The 17,229-nt window shown below is 45.1% G+C and overlaps 2 protein-coding genes across 3 annotated transcripts in view; one reads left to right on the forward strand and one right to left on the reverse strand.

The window, feature by feature from the left end:
• The window catches only part of BMP7 (bone morphogenetic protein 7), a 39,353-nt gene extending 27,181 nt beyond the window's left edge, over positions 1-12,172 (forward strand). Inside the window, exons 3-7 of the mRNA XM_012570263.5 lie at positions 7,138-7,286; positions 8,775-8,972; positions 10,224-10,300; positions 10,958-11,068; positions 11,574-12,172. Coding sequence (XP_012425717.2) covers positions 7,138-7,286; positions 8,775-8,972; positions 10,224-10,300; positions 10,958-11,068; positions 11,574-11,723 — 685 coding nt within the window. The 3' untranslated portion in view covers positions 11,724-12,172. The remainder of the gene's footprint in view (positions 1-7,137; positions 7,287-8,774; positions 8,973-10,223; positions 10,301-10,957; positions 11,069-11,573) is intronic.
• Positions 1-17,229, reverse strand: part of SPO11 (SPO11 initiator of meiotic double strand breaks) — a 103,990-nt gene that overhangs the window by 63,718 nt on the left and 23,043 nt on the right. The window lies entirely within an intron of this gene.

Below are 17,229 nucleotides of genomic sequence, written 5' to 3' on the forward strand. Positions count from 1 at the left end.
CCTCAGCTCACATAAAGCAGAGGTATGAGCAGATCAGCAGTTAATGACTTCACGAGTTCAGACAGGTTGGAGGTATCTAACCAGCAACATCTCTTGTGTGCACTTCGTTGTCAGTGAAAAATACAGGCTTGGGTGTTTCCAGAGCAGCAGCTGCACCCCCAACAGATTATTCCTGAAATCCTGCCCCTCAACAGCTCAAGTGTTCACAGGGTAGAACCTCTTCCCCATCCACCTGCTCAACCTAACAACCCTGGCAGCAAAAATGAGGGCCCAGCCCTTCCTTTGCAGCAGATGAGATGCCACTTGACTTTGGACTGCCAGAAATTACATCTCTGTCAGGCTGAAGATATCATTACAGGAGTTTGTAGGAAATCAGGCTAAATGGTCAAATATTCTTTCTCACTTTTTCAAATCTTCTGTTGCAAGGCAAGCTCTTCAAACTGGCAACATCTCCTTGATAAAAAGGCGTGCACAGCATTCTTTAGGCACACAGCATCAGTTGTTCACTTTAGGCAAACAAGTACATTCATGAACAAAAATGCCCCAAATATCCCAAACACTGATGATGTTTTAACTGGTATAACATGTCTCAGAGCTTTCAAGTGCATAGCTCAAAGTCCAGTGACTCACGTCCAACTTCAGTTTGGACTTTGTGGCTCACTCAGCCAAAAGCCTGGGAAGGTGTTTTACAAAGCCAGTGCCTGACTTGAGCAGGGTGAGAGCAGCAGGACATCCAGTCCACGTTGGTGGTGACAAACCCTCCTCAGTGGGAGCTGAAGGCGGCCACTGTGGAGCCAGAGGCTGCTCAAGTCTCCTCCTCCCTGGAAAAGGAGGGAGAGCAAAGCAGATCCCAGTGCTCAGTCAGGGCATCCCCCTCAGATTAACCTGAAGCTGCAGAAAAAATGCAGACTGCAGAGCAGCCCTAAGGCTCAGAGCTCCATCCTGCTTTTCTGTCTGCACCTTTTGAAGCTGAAATACCTCACCCCAGAGTTACATCTCCTATTTCGTTGGGCCCAACTCTTGCACTGCAGAGTGAATCCCAGCCCCTTTGAAGTCGATGGGAGTTTTGTTACTGGAGAGAATAAAACCAGGTACTTGACCAGCCCTTGGTAATTGAAATGCAGTTGTTACATGTTCACTTTGTGGCCATTATGGATTTCACGGGCTTCAAAGGCAGTGATTTGAATGCTCATGTTACCAGCCCTACAGAAAAATCGGATCCTGCAGGATGCATTCCTGCGTTTGACTTGCAGCTGGAACGCTTTAGCTTGAGCTTCAAACTACACCACTGCTGCACCAGATCAAACCTGAGCCCCTCTCCAGACCCCTTTCTGCCATTTGTTGGGGTCTGGTTCCATGTTGTGGGTTGAAACATGTAATTCTAGTACCTAAAGAAGACTTAGGCTCACCCAACCCATAAAGCAGATGTGCCTTCTTTTTGGGGCTTTTTTAAGTACCAGTGTGATCGTTCTGAGGATGGTGCAGCACAGCACAGTTGGATTGAATGATGAGCCCCAGCACCATGACAGTATCTATAAATACTGATAATAACTTTGATTATAATTTTTGGTGACTTATCTGCAGCTCAGTCGATAACTACATTTATCTCTCAGCAAGTAGCGAGGAAACTTGAGCATAGAGATCCCGCAGCTCTCCAAGAACAGAGCTCTGTCTGGTTTGCTCCTTCAGACCATTCCTAAAAGCCACTGCAGCCTGCAAAACCTCTGACAAATCTTGAACTTAGCAAGGCACAACTCTTCACAGGCACTTGAGGAGCTGCAGGAGGCATTTTGCATACCCCAGTGGGTCCTTGCAGGGTAAGTGATGCACTAATGAACAGCCCTTCAATGCTGAGCAGAAACAGCTGTACAGAAAGTGTCAGAGATGTGTGTATAACCTCATTTCTCCCAGAACTGTTTGTACAAGAGGCTTCATGTTTAGGAAACATGTTGCATCTCAGTAACAAACTCCCATTGCCACTTTCAATCAGCCTTTGAGATCTAGATCTTACCCTTCTCCAACACTGTGTAAGAAAGGCAGCACAACTGCTAGAAGCACACAAAGCAAAATTAAGAATCTGCTGCAATTTTAAAGTGAATTTATTTTTTCCCTAGATTCAGCAGAATTTACACAGATCTGTTTCACTACCACTACAGCCAGTTTTCAGGCCAATCCTTGGAAAACACCTCTGGCAAACTGAATTCCTGCTATGGACATCCCTTCACCTGGCAGAACCCCCGGGCTGTGTTGGGCTAGTAGCATGGGGAGGGCTTTTATCAGTGGGGAGAGCTTTTATCAGTGGGGAGAGCTTTTATCAGTGGGGAGAGCTTTTATCAGTGGGGAGGGTTTTTGTCAGTGGGGAGGGAGAGGGAAGGATGAGCAGGGGATCCCAGGCACAGGGAAGGGAAGGTGTGGGAGGAGGGCTGCATCAGGTCTGTGTACAGAGGGTGTTGCAAACGTGCCAGGGAGAGGCCCAGGGAGATCCTGGGGCCCTCTCAAAGTAGGAAAGTCTGAAAAATATTTTCCTAAGCTTGTCTTTGGACAGCTGCAGCTGACTTTAAGCAATGACACCAAGCAAACTGGAATCTGGATACGGCAGGTTTTTAATCCAAACAGATGTCTTCTAACCCCTCATCTCCTCTCACCCTCCCAGGGTGCCCTTTTTGCCTTCTCCTCCCTCCACCTGCTGAAACCTGGACGTGAATAACCCCCTTCCCCCATGCCAGCTCTGTCCTTGGGCTGCCTGCTGGAAAACTTGCACCATGCCTGTGACCCAAACAGCCCCTCTAGGGTTAGAATATGAGTAGAGAGGAGAGGATTGTGCTGCTGGCTCAGACACTGTGGTTCACATGCTGAATCAATAAGAATTCAACATACCCATGCCTCAAGTGTTTCCTGCTTTAAAACAGAAGCAGGAGGGTTAACCCACATTTGTAAAGCCATCCAAAGGCTGTTGTGAGGAGCCTCTGTATGGTTCTCGTTTAAAGCAGTGATAGGTTTGTAATTCCTGCAGGTAGAGGGGGGATCAGGGCAGCCCAGCTGCCAGGTGTGCTCTTAGGGCTGAGGGATTATTCCCTGTCCCTGGTGCAGGCAGGGCAAGCAGGACCTGCTGCTGTCAGGACAGAGCCAGGTTGCTCACAGAAATCACCTTGCCTTACAGTGTAATGGAAATTGCCAAGAGTCACCTTCACTGCTGTGCCTGTCCTTTTTCCCATTTATTTTTATCCCTCTTGGAAGTGCCCGTCAGTGTTTACTACCACTTGTCAACCAGCAGCTTGAAATAACAGGGCTGATGAGCAGGATGGGGACAGTGAGTGAAGAAAATAGACTTAAAAGCAGGGACTGTTTGGCAAGAGGACTGTCCTAAAATAGTGTAGACCTTACAGCAATATAGTCTATAAATGCAGAGCTTTATCTCCTGTTTTCTTGCTAATGCAGAATTTTTATCTCTCATGTTTTCATCCATGTTCTCCTCATGCCCCAGCTCACCAAGGCAGGGGACTGGGGCTGATGCAGCACTTCTCATTTTTGGATATATATCTAGTGTTTATGGCTTCAAACCAAGCTGTATCCCAGGGACTGAAAAAGTACCCCAGCAAAAAGCAAAGGAGCCATACATAGTATTTTCATAAAGCTTCACTGTTGTTAATCCTTTCTCTTATTTTAGAATTGCCATGTTGCAACAATTCCCTTTATCCCACACCTTCCCTGCCTTATTCTCTTATTTCGGTGCTCACCCCCACAATCCTCACTTCTTCCAGTCCTTTTCTCTTCCACTCAATATTTGTGATCCCTTTCCTTACTACCATCAGCCCTTTGGCAGGTCAGCCCTTCCACCTCCAGAGCTCCAGCTGCTTCCCAGACACGACCTCACATGCATCCTGCCCAGCCACCCTCACGCTGCAGTGCTTGTTACTCACCCCTGAGCCCAGAAAACAAGTTCACTCAGGAAGTTTCACAGACCACACAGCACTTACATGACCTGCAGACAAATTTTTGGGAGTGCTTTCTAACAGGAGGTGACTCTCCTGTCTGGCATCCAGTGTGAGACACTACCAAAGACATCAGCAGGCAAATGCCAACCTCCTGTCTTCATCTCAGGCTCCACTGAGAGCCTGATACTTGAGACAACCGAGCAGAAAGCCCCAAATTTTATCGTTGCTAAAAGCTCCGACACTCCCGCTGATGTCAGTTCTTTGAACGCTGAGCCATTTTGATGTGGTCTCAACAGAACATACTTGTGGTCTGGATCCAGACTTTGCAATTTATGTAACTCTAATCTAGACATTAACATTTCCATGTCCCTGCTTAATTTTTTTGGTAAAATGAGGATCATGTGCCTTTCCTATCTCTTCCTCTGGAAAAAGGCATGGTGCAGTTTCTTGCATGCATTGAAATTCTAAAATGAAGGAAATGAATGCTGGGCCAAGGAACCAAAGGGTTTTTTTTTGCCTTCTTGCTGCAGAGCCATCATTCATAGCTCCAGGAACATGCTCTGTGAGTACACAGTCAGAAAACGAGGTACAGGGGTGAGATGTGCACTAGAAACCTTTAACCTTTTATCTTTGGGCTCAGATCTTTATCTCACACTAAAACCCAAAGCAGCCACATTAGTTAGAGTTAACCAGCACTACCTTCTGTGACAAGTCATTAGATGGGAGCCCTCAGAATAAATGCTGTTTAAGTCTTAGCAGAACAACATTTCTTTGCTGTGTTTACTGTGTCTTGTCCAACAAGGATATCTCTAGAGCTGGCTGCCTAGTAGCTGGTGATTTAATGCTGTTTGCCTGACTTTGGAGAGCAGGACATTCCACTTAAAGGAGGTTTTCTTTAAGAATGAGAGGTTTCTTTTCATCTGAACAGGAGCCACATCTCAGGAGCCTCTGCTTGCGACACCAGTGAGGTTCTGCATCCCACCCCTGGCGAGCCAGGGCAGAAAAGCATTAATCCAGGAGTGCTTGAACTCCTCCAAAGGGCACCTGACACGGGGCTTTTTTGGGGTCCAGATGTTCCAACTGTGTGTGGGAAGGACATTTCCCTTCAGTGGGTCCCTTTGATCTCTCTCACTTCGGGCTTCCCCTCCAGGCCTATTGTTTGCACATTGCTGTAACTACAGGAAAACAAACGCTTTATACAATTTCCCAGACTGACTCATCCTGGTACTTGATGCCTCCTCATGTAGTCTGCTTACCCCGATTGCATGATGTCAGCATGGGAAGCTTAAAGGCTGTTTTTACTCAGTAATAATACTGCAGCTGAACAGTAGCTAAAACCAAAAAAATCATCATGATCTCTACTATCATCAACCTGCAAACTACAAGGGGAGAAAATCAAGCAAGCCAAGTCCTTGTTAACAAAACCTTGTGTGAATCATGAGTTCCAGTCAGGGGCCATGCTTAAATAATGCATGTGTGAATAAAAAACCCTTTACTCCTGGAAACTTGGCCTCAGCCACTGGATCTAGGGCTTCTTCCACAAAGCAGGGCTTTGCTTAAACACAAGCACTAATTGCACCCTCAGCAGCACCAGCTGCTCAGCCATGGGCTGCCCAAATTTCTCCTGCTTTAGGGAGGAAACACAGAATTTTCTTCCTGCACGCCCTGTGTGTGCAGAGCTCATGTGCTCTGCAGGAACTCATTTTAAAAATTTAATTTCATGTAAGCCAGCACAATCAGAGGTGGGTGGTGACACCCCTCAGCTCACATCATCTCTTACACACTCTGGCCCACTAAGGTTGAAAGGAAAGATAAATAGTAAAAGCATTGCAAAACCCCCTCCATTCCTCTTCTGCGTGGGACAAAAGCTTCTAATTTCTTAGTATGTCAAAAGGGAACAAATCACGAAAAGCTGTGAGTCAAAAGCCCTTATGCCAACTTTGCTTTGCTCAGATTCATTTCTGATCACTTGATGTTTCGTGCAAACAGGAGGCACTGTGTAAACCAAGCTGAATATACATATTTGCACTGCCAAATCTATAGTGACCAAATTCATAAGGCCTTTTAAAGCTTTGAGGATGTGATTAAAGGGTTTTTCAAGGATAGTTCTTAATTCAAAAGGATATAATTACACTTGAACAAGTGATCATGTTTGTTCACTGTAGGTACAAAAGCAGCTCTTACAGGACTTGTCTAGACACTTCCACCATGTGTCTTTGTTCTTCTTTTAAAGTAATTTCTTATAAAAGAATTGCAACAGCATCCATTTTATAATCTGAGTTTTATCTCCTTCTTTTCTGGTAAGAGAAGACTCCTTCCTTTACAGAACCTGTATTTTCTCAAATTTTAATTTTTCAGAAATTTGACAGGAAACATCTTGTAAATCTGAAATAATTTCACTTGTTTCAAAAGAACAGAATCTCTCTATTTAGGATCTTTTTCATTTTCTGGTATTATTTCTCCAGCTAGAGTAACCCAGCAGTGGACTTTAAAAAAAACCCCAAGCAATGAATTGAAAAAAGATTGTAACCCACAGTAGTGCAGACCTGTGACTGTGCAGAGGGTTGGTTATTGCCTCTCTCTGTTATCTGCAACCTCAGGTGAGCAAATTAAAAAAAAACCCTATTACATATGTTAATGTATGCACACCAATGTTCCAGCTGGCTTGCACCAGCACTACAGTTATGCATAAAAGTCAGGAAATTATGTGTGGAAAGGCTAACGAGCAGCATTGTCTGCCCAATTACCGGATTTGCATATGCAAACAGTAATTCTGCAGATCTGGGCCTGGCAAGCCTTTTTTGGAGCTGCATCAGGAACTCAAGGTTAGCAGCAAAATAACCCAAAACCAGCCTAGCTCTGCTTCAACCCATCGAGGAGAGGAGAAGGAGAGGAGAAAGAAAGAGAGGAGAAAGAGAGAGGAGAAAGAGAAAGAGGAGAAAGAGAGGAGAAAGAGAGAGGAGAAAGAGAGGAGAAAGAAAGAGAGGAGAAAGAGAGAGAGGAGAAAGAAAGGAGAGGAGAAAGAAAAGAGAAGAAAAAGAGAAGAGAGGAGAAGAGTTCATCTGACAGTGCTTAGAGGGGAACACAGACCAGCCCAGCTCTGCCTATCACTGAAATCCCAACCCCATGTGCTGCCTAAAAGATGTTTGTGCAGACTCCAGAGGAAATCCTGGCTAATTGGGACTTCTGCTTTTTGTTTCAGGGATTCAGATTTGTTCCTGCTGGACTCCAGGACGATCTGGGCTGCAGAGGAAGGGTGGCTGGTGTTCGACATCACCGCGACCAGTAACCACTGGGTGGTGAATCCCCAGCACAACCTGGGCCTGCAGCTGTCCGTGGAAGGCATTGATGGTGAGTGTCACACACCAGCACAAATCAGGGGCTCTGTTTCATCATTCCCAGCCAAGGGAGGCACTAGATACCATATGCTGTAAGTACAGTAGGATTTTGATGCAACATTTTATGCTTGGGCAGTTCTCAAGGCGTTAAGTGAAGTCAAATAGCAAAAGAAATCAACCCCCAACCTTTCTTTGTATTTGTACATGATCTCTAATCGTGAAGCAAATGCAGTCTATTTTTAAAAAATCATACTAAATTATTGAACTGAGAGCCCTTGTCCCACTCCCCCTGGCCAGGTAGCCCTGCAGGGCTTCTCCAGGAAAGCATTAGCTGTCCTTTGGCATGTTGTCCTTTGGCATAGCTCTGGCCTTAGCAAAAGGATCACAAAACCATTCCCATAAATTGGATTTAGCAGCAGCACTCAGTAGCTTGGGACAGAATAATCCTGGGTATCATCTCTGCATTTCACAGCAGCACCCAGACATCCCTCAAAAGCAACAAGGAGAAACATTAAATTTCCCACTGCCACCCTCTCCTTGCCTTTTTTGTAAATAATTGGTTTAATTCTACAGAAAAACCTACTGATTGTCTTTTACCAAAAATCAAATTATTCTAGAGCCCAAGATGAAGGATGAAGATGAAATCATGATAATTATCATGGGTGATAATCAAAGTTTTGTACAAAGTTATGGCGGTGGCAAGATGCAGCAATAAGCAAAATGTCTTTAAACATTTGTTTCTCTCAGCTGAGGTGTATCTGGAACTTTGTCAGCATTTCATACAAGGCATTTTTATTTTAAGCTAATAACCTTCCAGTGGGAATTTAGTGTTCCTATGGGCTGAGTTTTATGGCTCCTTTTATAGGATCACTTCAAATTATAGGTTGGTGAACTTGAAGAAACCCCTCTAAAGAATGCAGGAAAAGTTAACACTGAGCGGATTTGGGGTAAAATAATTATACATAGGACTAGTTAATGCAACCTTTACACACAGATATAAAATGAAGTTAGCTGTGCTGAGCTGCTCTTGTCAGAAGCAGCTTTGCCTATTAAGCCGAGGTTTTTGGAGTGTGGATGGCTGTGGATCTCAGATTCAGTCAAAGAAAGAAACTGAGAGTTTCTAGCCAGGCAGAAGCCTGAGAAAGAGCTGGAGAAGAATGTAAATAATTCTTTATCTCTCTTGTTATTCACATTGTTTATGGTTAAGTTCTATCACTGTGCATCAAGAACTTTGCACCAACGGTGTGGCTTGTTTTCACTTCAGAACCAGTGGAGTTGGTCCTCACGGAGCTCTGTATAAAAGAGCAGTGTATTTTGAATAAATCAGAGTTTTACTCTCAGCAGCTTCTGGTCAGAGTCAGTCTCTTTATTCCCGTCCTGCCTCGCCAGCGGCAGATGGCATTTTCAGGAATGCCCCTGAGCGGGCAGCAGCTCTGCCCTGTGCTGTCCTGGCTGCTGCCAGAGCTGCTGCAGGCCCCTCACCAGTCTGTCGTGCTTGCAGGACAAAGCATCAACCCCAAGCTGGCGGGGCTGATCGGGAGGCACGGCCCCCAGAACAAGCAGCCCTTCACCGTGGCCTTCTTCAAGGCCACCGAGGTGCACCTGCGCAGCATCCGCTCCACCGGGGGCAAGCAGAGGAGCCAGAACAGATCCAAAACACCAAAGAACCAGGAGGCATTCCGGGTCTCCAACATTGCAGGTACTGCACGGCTGGCTGGCGCTGCGTTTCTGCCTCTGGGATCATGTGGGAATGGTTTCGCCCACATCATCTGTTTGTTGTCCCTTTGGTCCACCACTGGTTTGAAACCGTGTGGGGTTCGGGTTGCTCCAAAAATGTCAAGGAAAAGAATGTTTGTTTGAAGTGATGTTAAACTGAGGGATTTCTTAAGCCAAATTTTAAAAATATGCCAAGCACCTAACCAGGAAAACTCCTTTTCTCCCATATGAAATAAGTTTTCATTTTGAAATCACTAAAGTGATCAGTGTATCCAAACCCAAATGCTGTTCATGTTCAGAGCTTGTGATTTTAAGTTTAGCCCCTAAAAAGCGTAGTAGTCCCAAAATTCTTGCATAGAAGAAGAAAATCCATTGATTCTCAGGATAACCATGGCTATTCTGGGGGAGAGCTGTGCTTCCTAATTTGGAAGAAAACTCCATCAGGCATTTGAAATAGAAATGTGGCTTAATTATGTGATACCTCAGAGGAATGGGCCCTTGATGAGGATCCCAGCAGGAGCCACAGCTCAGGGCTGGCTCTGCTGAGGCAGCAGCAAATTCCAGCTGCTTCTGGGAGTGCCTCACTGAGTGGAAGCAGAGGTTGTGAGGAGCGGAATAAAAAGGAAAACAGAGCTTCCAATCATATTTTTATAGAATCATTAAGGTTGGAAAAGACCTCCAAGATCATCAAGTCCAACCTTTGACCAACTCCCACCTTGTCAACCAGCTCAGAGCACTGAGTGCCACATCCAGTCCCTTGAACACCTGCAGAGATGGGGACTCCACTGCATTGCTGGAAGCTCCTTTCAGTGCCTCACCACCCTTTCTGTGTTGAAATTATTTCTGAGCTGTTCTTTCTACTTGAGTCTTCAGCTCAGCCTATATTTCTAGGATGGACCAAACTTTAAAACTGTACTGATTCTCCTCTTATGCAAAGCCAATAATCAGAGTGATTTGTATGTTGCTATTAGGAGGTCAGAGGAAGTCCAGGGCAAAAAAAAAAAAAAAGGAAAAAAAAAAAATTAAGATAAGAAAACCCACTTTTCCCAGGCCTTTTTTGGCTTGGCACAAAAAAGCCAGAAGTGAATTTCATATAGGTTGAACCCAGCTATTATTATATGACTAAAACAGCTAAAAAAGAAGCTGTAAGTGCACCAGACGAGCAGCAATGCCTCACTCCTTGCTGAGGGAGCTGGGGCAGCCCCACCTCATGGCCACCATTGTCCCCTCACAGAGAACAGCAGCAGTGACCAGCGACAAGCCTGCAAGAAACACGAGCTCTACGTCAGCTTCAGGGACCTGGGGTGGCAGGTAAGGGCTGGGGGTGGCATTCCTGGGGGTGACCAGGCTGGGGCTGGGGTGCCTTGGCACATCATTTATCAACTGCAGCAGTGAGAGCCAGCCACCGACTGGATTTTGTATTTTAAATCCCGAAGGGGAAAAATATTGTATACTGCCTTTAGCATGCTTAAGTGCTTCTGCTAAGCTGGGTATACAAATATTTAATGTGAGGCTGGCTGGAGGCTCAAAACATTCAGGTCCTTTTGAGGGGCTGTGGCCCTGCAGGTCCTCTGGCAGTGCTGAAGGCACCCATGGCTCTCCATTTTCATCTACCCGTTTTTTTAGACCTGGTTAAAGCTATTTTCCTTTCTGAAAGCTTGTGTCTGCATTGTGTTGCTGGGTGAAGTGATCCTCGTGGACAGGCAGGACACTGCTGAATGGATAAAAACTGAACCCAGATGTTCAGCTGCTCTGTGGGCACATTTGCAATTTGGGGTGTGTCCCTCCAGGAAGAGCAGGCTCTTTAGAGGCCTCTATAAGGGCTTTAGAAAGGCCAGGGGGACAGATTTTTATTTTGCAGGCCACTGTAACTGTGTGTGTGAATGTTTAGATTTACGTGCTGGTTGGCTTTTTGTTTCACTGCATTTCTGTCCTTCTCCACAATCTAATGGCTTCAACTGAATCAAGGACTGGATCATCGCTCCGGAGGGCTACGCTGCCTATTACTGTGAAGGAGAATGTGCTTTCCCCCTGAATTCCTACATGAATGCTACAAACCATGCCATTGTACAGACACTGGTAGGTGCACCCTATCTCCTAGCACAGGGTTACATCTGACAGGTGCTACTCAGAAATCAATTTATGCTCAGCAGGGTCTCCGAGCTGACAGGGGAAGGAGGATCTGCCTTCGCTCTCTAGGTGCCTGCAGCACCTGGCCCCACATGTCTGGCCTGAATTAGGACCTGGCCAGACATGACCCTGTCTTTGCTGCAGGCATTGGCAGGGTATCTCTGGTTTCAAAGGCTCTGTCATAGGCACTAATGGGGGTTTAGTCCCACTGCATGGGAAGGAAGGAGCAGGACACTGTCAGCACCTCTTGGGCAAACTCTGTAAGGATCCGCTCCATGCTGCCACCAAAATGGATTTGGGGTCAGGCTGAGAATCGGTGAATCCCAAAGTTACACAGCTCAGCTGCTGTCTGAGCGAGGGTATGGGACAGGCAGAAGGTTGCCCAGGAAAGAAGAATATGGGGGTAGGAGAGGGGAGAAGTAAATCTTAACATTCCTCTATTTTCATTCCCCAGGTTCACTTTATAAACCCAGAGACTGTGCCGAAACCCTGCTGTGCTCCTACACAACTCAACGCCATCTCAGTGCTCTATTTTGATGACAGCTCCAATGTTATCTTAAAAAAATACAGGAACATGGTGGTACGAGCATGTGGCTGCCACTAGATTTGTAGGACAAAGAAAGAAGAAAGAAAAAGAAGTTCTTTGTAAAGAGTGGGTTTGTGTGGCTGTGTGGGGCTGGGGGAAAGGTTAGTGCTCCAGCCATGGGTTTAAAAAAGTCCCAAACCATTTTAGGACCAGGCCTCTGAAAGTTCAGACAATGGAACAGTTTCTGGATCTAAAGAGGCATTTGAACACATTTTGTTTTAGTTTATTGCAGACAATGAGCTTGTAAACTGAAACAAGCCAGAGAAACCGTTTAAAACCAAATCTGCTTACAAAATTGGCTCCTACAGTACATACTTTTGCAAATGAGTCTTTCTGGAGATTGCAAACTCACCAGTGTTGATTGTGAGTAAAACACTAATAATCTATCCAAGGTGAGACTGTGCTGTGACTAATAAGTGTGTGTAGTTCCTGTAACACGGTTTGCAATAAAATAAGTGAACAAAATATACCTGGAGTGAACAGGTATTTTGTTAGAGAATTATTGCTTCCATCCCTCTGCTTCAATTTTGTAAGCAAACCCAAGGATTAATTACATGCAACTTCCAGTTTTCAACTACAGTAGCAAAAGCTGGATGTGGATTGACACAAATTCAAAGGACAGAGTAGGCTAAGAATAAAATCAATTGGCAAGCAAAAGAACTGAAGAAAAGTGCTTCAAAGAGTGAGAATGTTGGGGTGTACTTTTTTCCTATCAACAAGGAAGGAAATTTCCTCTTGCAGCTAGAAAGTATTTCAATTTGCTATTGAAACAGGAAAGCAGCAGAATGCTGAGAGACAGGGATGAAACCTGATGTTTAGCTGGGGTGTCCTAAGCAGTTCCTGACTTCCCTGAGGGAGCAAGGTCCAGCCCTGTTCCAAGAACTGGAGACTCAAGTGCAGAAGGTGCTGTGAGCTGGGATGCACACCCAGCACCACACAGACTGGGAACAAGCCAGGAAACTTTCCTTCCTGGGGCCAGTGCTTCTGATAAACCCCCTGCTCTTTTGGCTTCACCTCAAAAAACCCACAACTATCCCCTTCAAGGGCCACCAAAAAGCTGGAACCAGAAGCAAGAGAATGTCCCCTCAAGGCTTTTCTTTTTCCTTCTTTTAAAGTCACAGGTTACACAAACATCACACTTGAGTAATTAACGCTCAATTAAAATTGTTGCAAAGAAGAATACAGAGTTGCAGTAACCAATCACACACCAATTCCCCACTTTGGCACGCACCAAAGTAGGATTGGTATAAATTTCACCAGGGAGATAGAAAGAAAATAAAGCCCAATAAAACACCATGTCCAGCACACTCAGCCCTAAATCTCCAAACTTCAGAAACTAAACCTCCAACAGATGGGCCCAGGACCATTGCTGGAGATGGGTCTGTGCTCAGTGAGCAGATGGGGCCATGCAGCCACAGTAGGGACTTGGCTCCATGTCTTGCCTTAGAGGAGAGTTAGAGAAAGAAGATAAATGAAATTCTGGACTTCACTCACTGCTCTTCTCCCTTTGAGTCACAGATCAAATCCAGACCAGATGCCTCACTTTAAAAAGAAAAAGCAAAGGAAGAAAAAAACCCTACTGTCTATGAAATAAATTGGAAATTTGTTTCTGATGGCCTAGTTCTCATCTCATTTCAGTCAACTGGGGTTTTCCCAGCAGTTTTCTCAGTAGCAGGATTAGGCTGATGGGAATGGGGAAGCCCATCCATGACATTGGTAGGTTTTGGATGGGGCCCTTGGTGAGCAGCTGCCAGATGTGCCTGGTGTCCCCCCAGACCTCTCCAACATCTGCAGGAGCAGCCTGGCTGCAGCAGGCACACTCCACAGGTAGGACTGCAGCAAACCTCCCCACGGGGAGCCTTTGGGCCAGCACAGCCAGCCACACAGCAGGAGAACAGCTGGAGCCAAAATCCCAGCCCTTGTGGAGCCTGCAGACAGCCCCATGCACCAGAACAGCCAAACCTGCCCTCGCTGCGTCCCTGCTTAGAGTGAGGAACTGAAATAGCACAGAGAGGAAGCACCATCTGACATTGCTTCCATATACACACCAGTGCTCCTGTAAACCTTCTAAGGGAAGGGAAGGTGCTGCCTAGAACGTTAAAAGCTAATCATGCCTGAACTTCCACTATTTAGTAGTCAAGGATTAGTTTTCTCTCGTGGGTGTTTCAGTGTTGGTGGTCACTGCGTTGGTGTGTTGAGTTTTTAACTTGGACCACGGTGTCTTGCTGTATAGGACTCATATATTAAATATTATGTGGGGATTGTTTCTGTTTTGGTTTTTTGTTGTTGTTCTTAAGCATAATAACAGGATTTCTGTTGCTAGGCTCAACATCAGCTTCACTGTTTGTACATTTTTATGTAAATAGTTGTCACAAGCGGAAGAAGAATTATTTATTTCCATCTCTGAATTCCTTTTCAATCACATGCAGGAAAAATGATTCTGGGTTCCTAAACACATTTGTTTCCTTATTTAAGAAGATATTTATTAACAGTTGGCAAAAATGCATACACATTTCTGGTTCTTTTCATAGAGCAGATGTCAGAAGCCTTTTTGTACAAACTAGCAAAATAAATAATTGCAACTTTACAAAAGATACCCCGACAACATTGTGTATCTGTGTGGTTATTCTCCTTTTGTTCAAAGAAGCTTTCTGGCTGGACAGTGTTTGATCTTGAGCCTCTGTTTTCATGCAGCTCAGTCTCTATGTACAGGCAAAACCGTCACATGTCATTATTTGGGGCAGCTCCTTCGGTCCAAATACAACAGGGAGGGAAGAATAGCAAAAATATGGATGTTTTGCAGTCTGTGCTGCAAAGATCCATGATTGAATTATGGTGCAGCTGTCAGCAGCTGTTTCAAAGAAGCAGGGGGTAAATTAGTTCTGTTTACTGCTAACATAGTTCAGAGATTTAGTCATCCCAATAAAATTATAGAGGCACAAGAAAGGAAGAAAAGAAACTCCAAAGAAACATCGGCCAAGAAGCTGACATTTTCTAATTTAGATTGTTTTAGCATATTTGAGAGATGCTGCTGGCATGAGGTTTCCTACTGTGGATACCACACTGCATTGCTATGGAGGCAGCTGAAAAAAATAATGGTCGAAATCCCTCTATTAACTGGGCATTATACCTTTGGGGCACAACAGCAATTTTGGGGTTCTTGTTTTCTTTGAACTGTGAGCAGAGCTGTGCCAGCTTACATAGATATATTTGCTGGGCCAAAGGATTAAATCATCAGCATTTGGGAGTTAATCTGCCATCTTCCACGAGCAATTACAAATTCATAAATGAATTTGCTTTGTGCACTGCTCTGAGAGTCAGGAAAGCATCAGTGGAAAGACCTTTGTTGATATAAAACGAGACCTACTCAGCTTCTGTAGGCCTTGACTAAATTTAGAAGGAGGATCCTCTGGTATTTCTCATTGTGGTCCCAATTCTATTCATTTAGGTGTAAGGCAGGGGTGGTGCCAGCAAGGAGAGAAAGAATGAAATAAATATTTTTACTTTGCAGGGCCAGTCCTGCAGCCAACAGCAGCTTTACCACCGAGTTCAGCACATCCAGCCTTGTATCACGAAATATCTGCTGGTTTCCAGCTCTGCCACAGATACACACAACTGGCTGGATGTGCTCTGGAGCAGCTCTCCCAGCCTAGGAGCCAAAACTCCATTCCCAGGCTGGTTGCAGCCTCCCCCTGGTCTGCAGCACTCCTGTGGCTTTGTCTCCTGATCTACTGTTCTGGAAGAGGAATTCTTGACATGAATACATACACTGCCATAAACTGGCAGGGCCATAAAACCCTGGTGAACGAGCTTCCAAACAGCTAGATTTATCTGGGTAATGACATTTTAAAGCACATTTAAAACATTTTATAGAACAGTTATTTTAGCTTCCTTTCAGGCCAGACTTTGAGGATGTTATGTTTGCTTAATTGAGCTGTTTCAGATCTGTTCCAGTACCGACAAAAAGATGCTTTTGTCCGTATGCAGGAAACTGCCTCTGCTGCTGCCAGTGTTCATATAATAAAAAATAATGATTTAAATAAGCCTTAGTGCAATTTTAAGATTCCTGATTGTTATGGAAGTGTCAGCTGGAAGCCTAAAACCAGAGAGGGACAGCAGAGCTTGCACAAGCACAGCTCAGGGCATGGCCAGGGGCTGCAGGATTCCCTCTGCTGCTGGATTCAGTCCCTCAGCTCTGCCTGCAATGGGAGCAGATACTTCTGGATAAAAATCCCCAAAGACTCATCTTTTGAGTTCAGAGTTCACATCCTCTGTGTGCTTCCCTCCAAATACCCTGCTGCTGACTTCCACTGCTGCCACAAACACATTATTCTCAGTATTCAACCTTCCTTCTGAGAGAAATTCTGCCCAATTAAGCTAAAAGGAACCAGTTTGAAGTTTTTATTTATCAGGTAATGATTGACAAGACCTCGAGGCAAAAACTAGGAGCACTTTATACTACAGTCACTCATTACCCACGTACAAAAGCTACAGAAATGGGTTATTATGACCACTTTGAGTTACTCTGTTTTAAATAAAACTGTACATTCCCTTTTTATGCTTAATGCTGTGGAATTTGTACTCCTAAATTTGTATTTGTATTCCTAAATCAGCAGCTGAGAAAGACCAGAAGTTTAGGATAGCAGATTTAACACACTGGTTTCCAAGGGTCCATTTACCAGGCAATGGGAACAGACTTTTTAATTTTAGGACTTGGAAAGTTGTTTCTTGGTATTGTGAGGTTTACCACTTTGGGATAAATCGGATGTTTTCTCCAACAGAATCCTTGTGTATGAATTAATTCCATAAATGAAGGCAGCACAATCTTAAAACAGTTTAAGTTTGGCTTTGCATTTAAAAGGAAAATGGGAAGAGCCATAGACAGATTCATCAGATTCACACTTTCCCCCCCCTTAGTGAAAGGTACTGGGGAATGTTGGGGGGACAAAAGGGGGCTCAGCCTCACAAACCCTTAGAAAAACAACTTTGCACTTGACCAGCTTTTGCAGGCAGGGTTAAGCATTTAACCATTTGCAGGCTAAAGCTCTACACGGGGCTGCTTGAATTAACCTCACCCTCAAAGAATTGGCTTGTCTGCAATAAAACCCAACCCCAGGCCAGTCTGCAGCAATGTGGGGAGTGCAGCAGTTGTGTCTGGGGTGAGTATCCACCGCAGCCTCCATGCCTGTGATGAAAACCACGCTCGGAGCCTTTCCAGGGCTGGGCGAGCAGCTCTGATAACTTGGGCCTAATGGGCTTTATTTTAAGCAGCTCTTAAGAAGAAAGGAGGGGATGCCAGGAGCTCGGTGGATCTGTTGTGCTTTAGTGTGTCAGCACCTGGGGCTCCAGCCCAGCACGATGGGGTGGTGCTAAATTTCCAGAGCAGCGCTACAGGTTTGGGGTGTCACTGTGGTTGTGGAGTGCAAAAAGGGCCACAGAGGCTCTCTTGACCTGGCTCCCCACCTTCCCTTCCATTGCATGATCTCTCCACTAAGGTCCAGAGTACACAACAGCCCTAGGAGTG

This window comes from Taeniopygia guttata, chromosome 20 (genome assembly GCF_048771995.1).
Source record: "Taeniopygia guttata chromosome 20, bTaeGut7.mat, whole genome shotgun sequence".
Lineage (NCBI taxonomy): Eukaryota > Metazoa > Chordata > Aves > Passeriformes > Estrildidae > Taeniopygia > Taeniopygia guttata.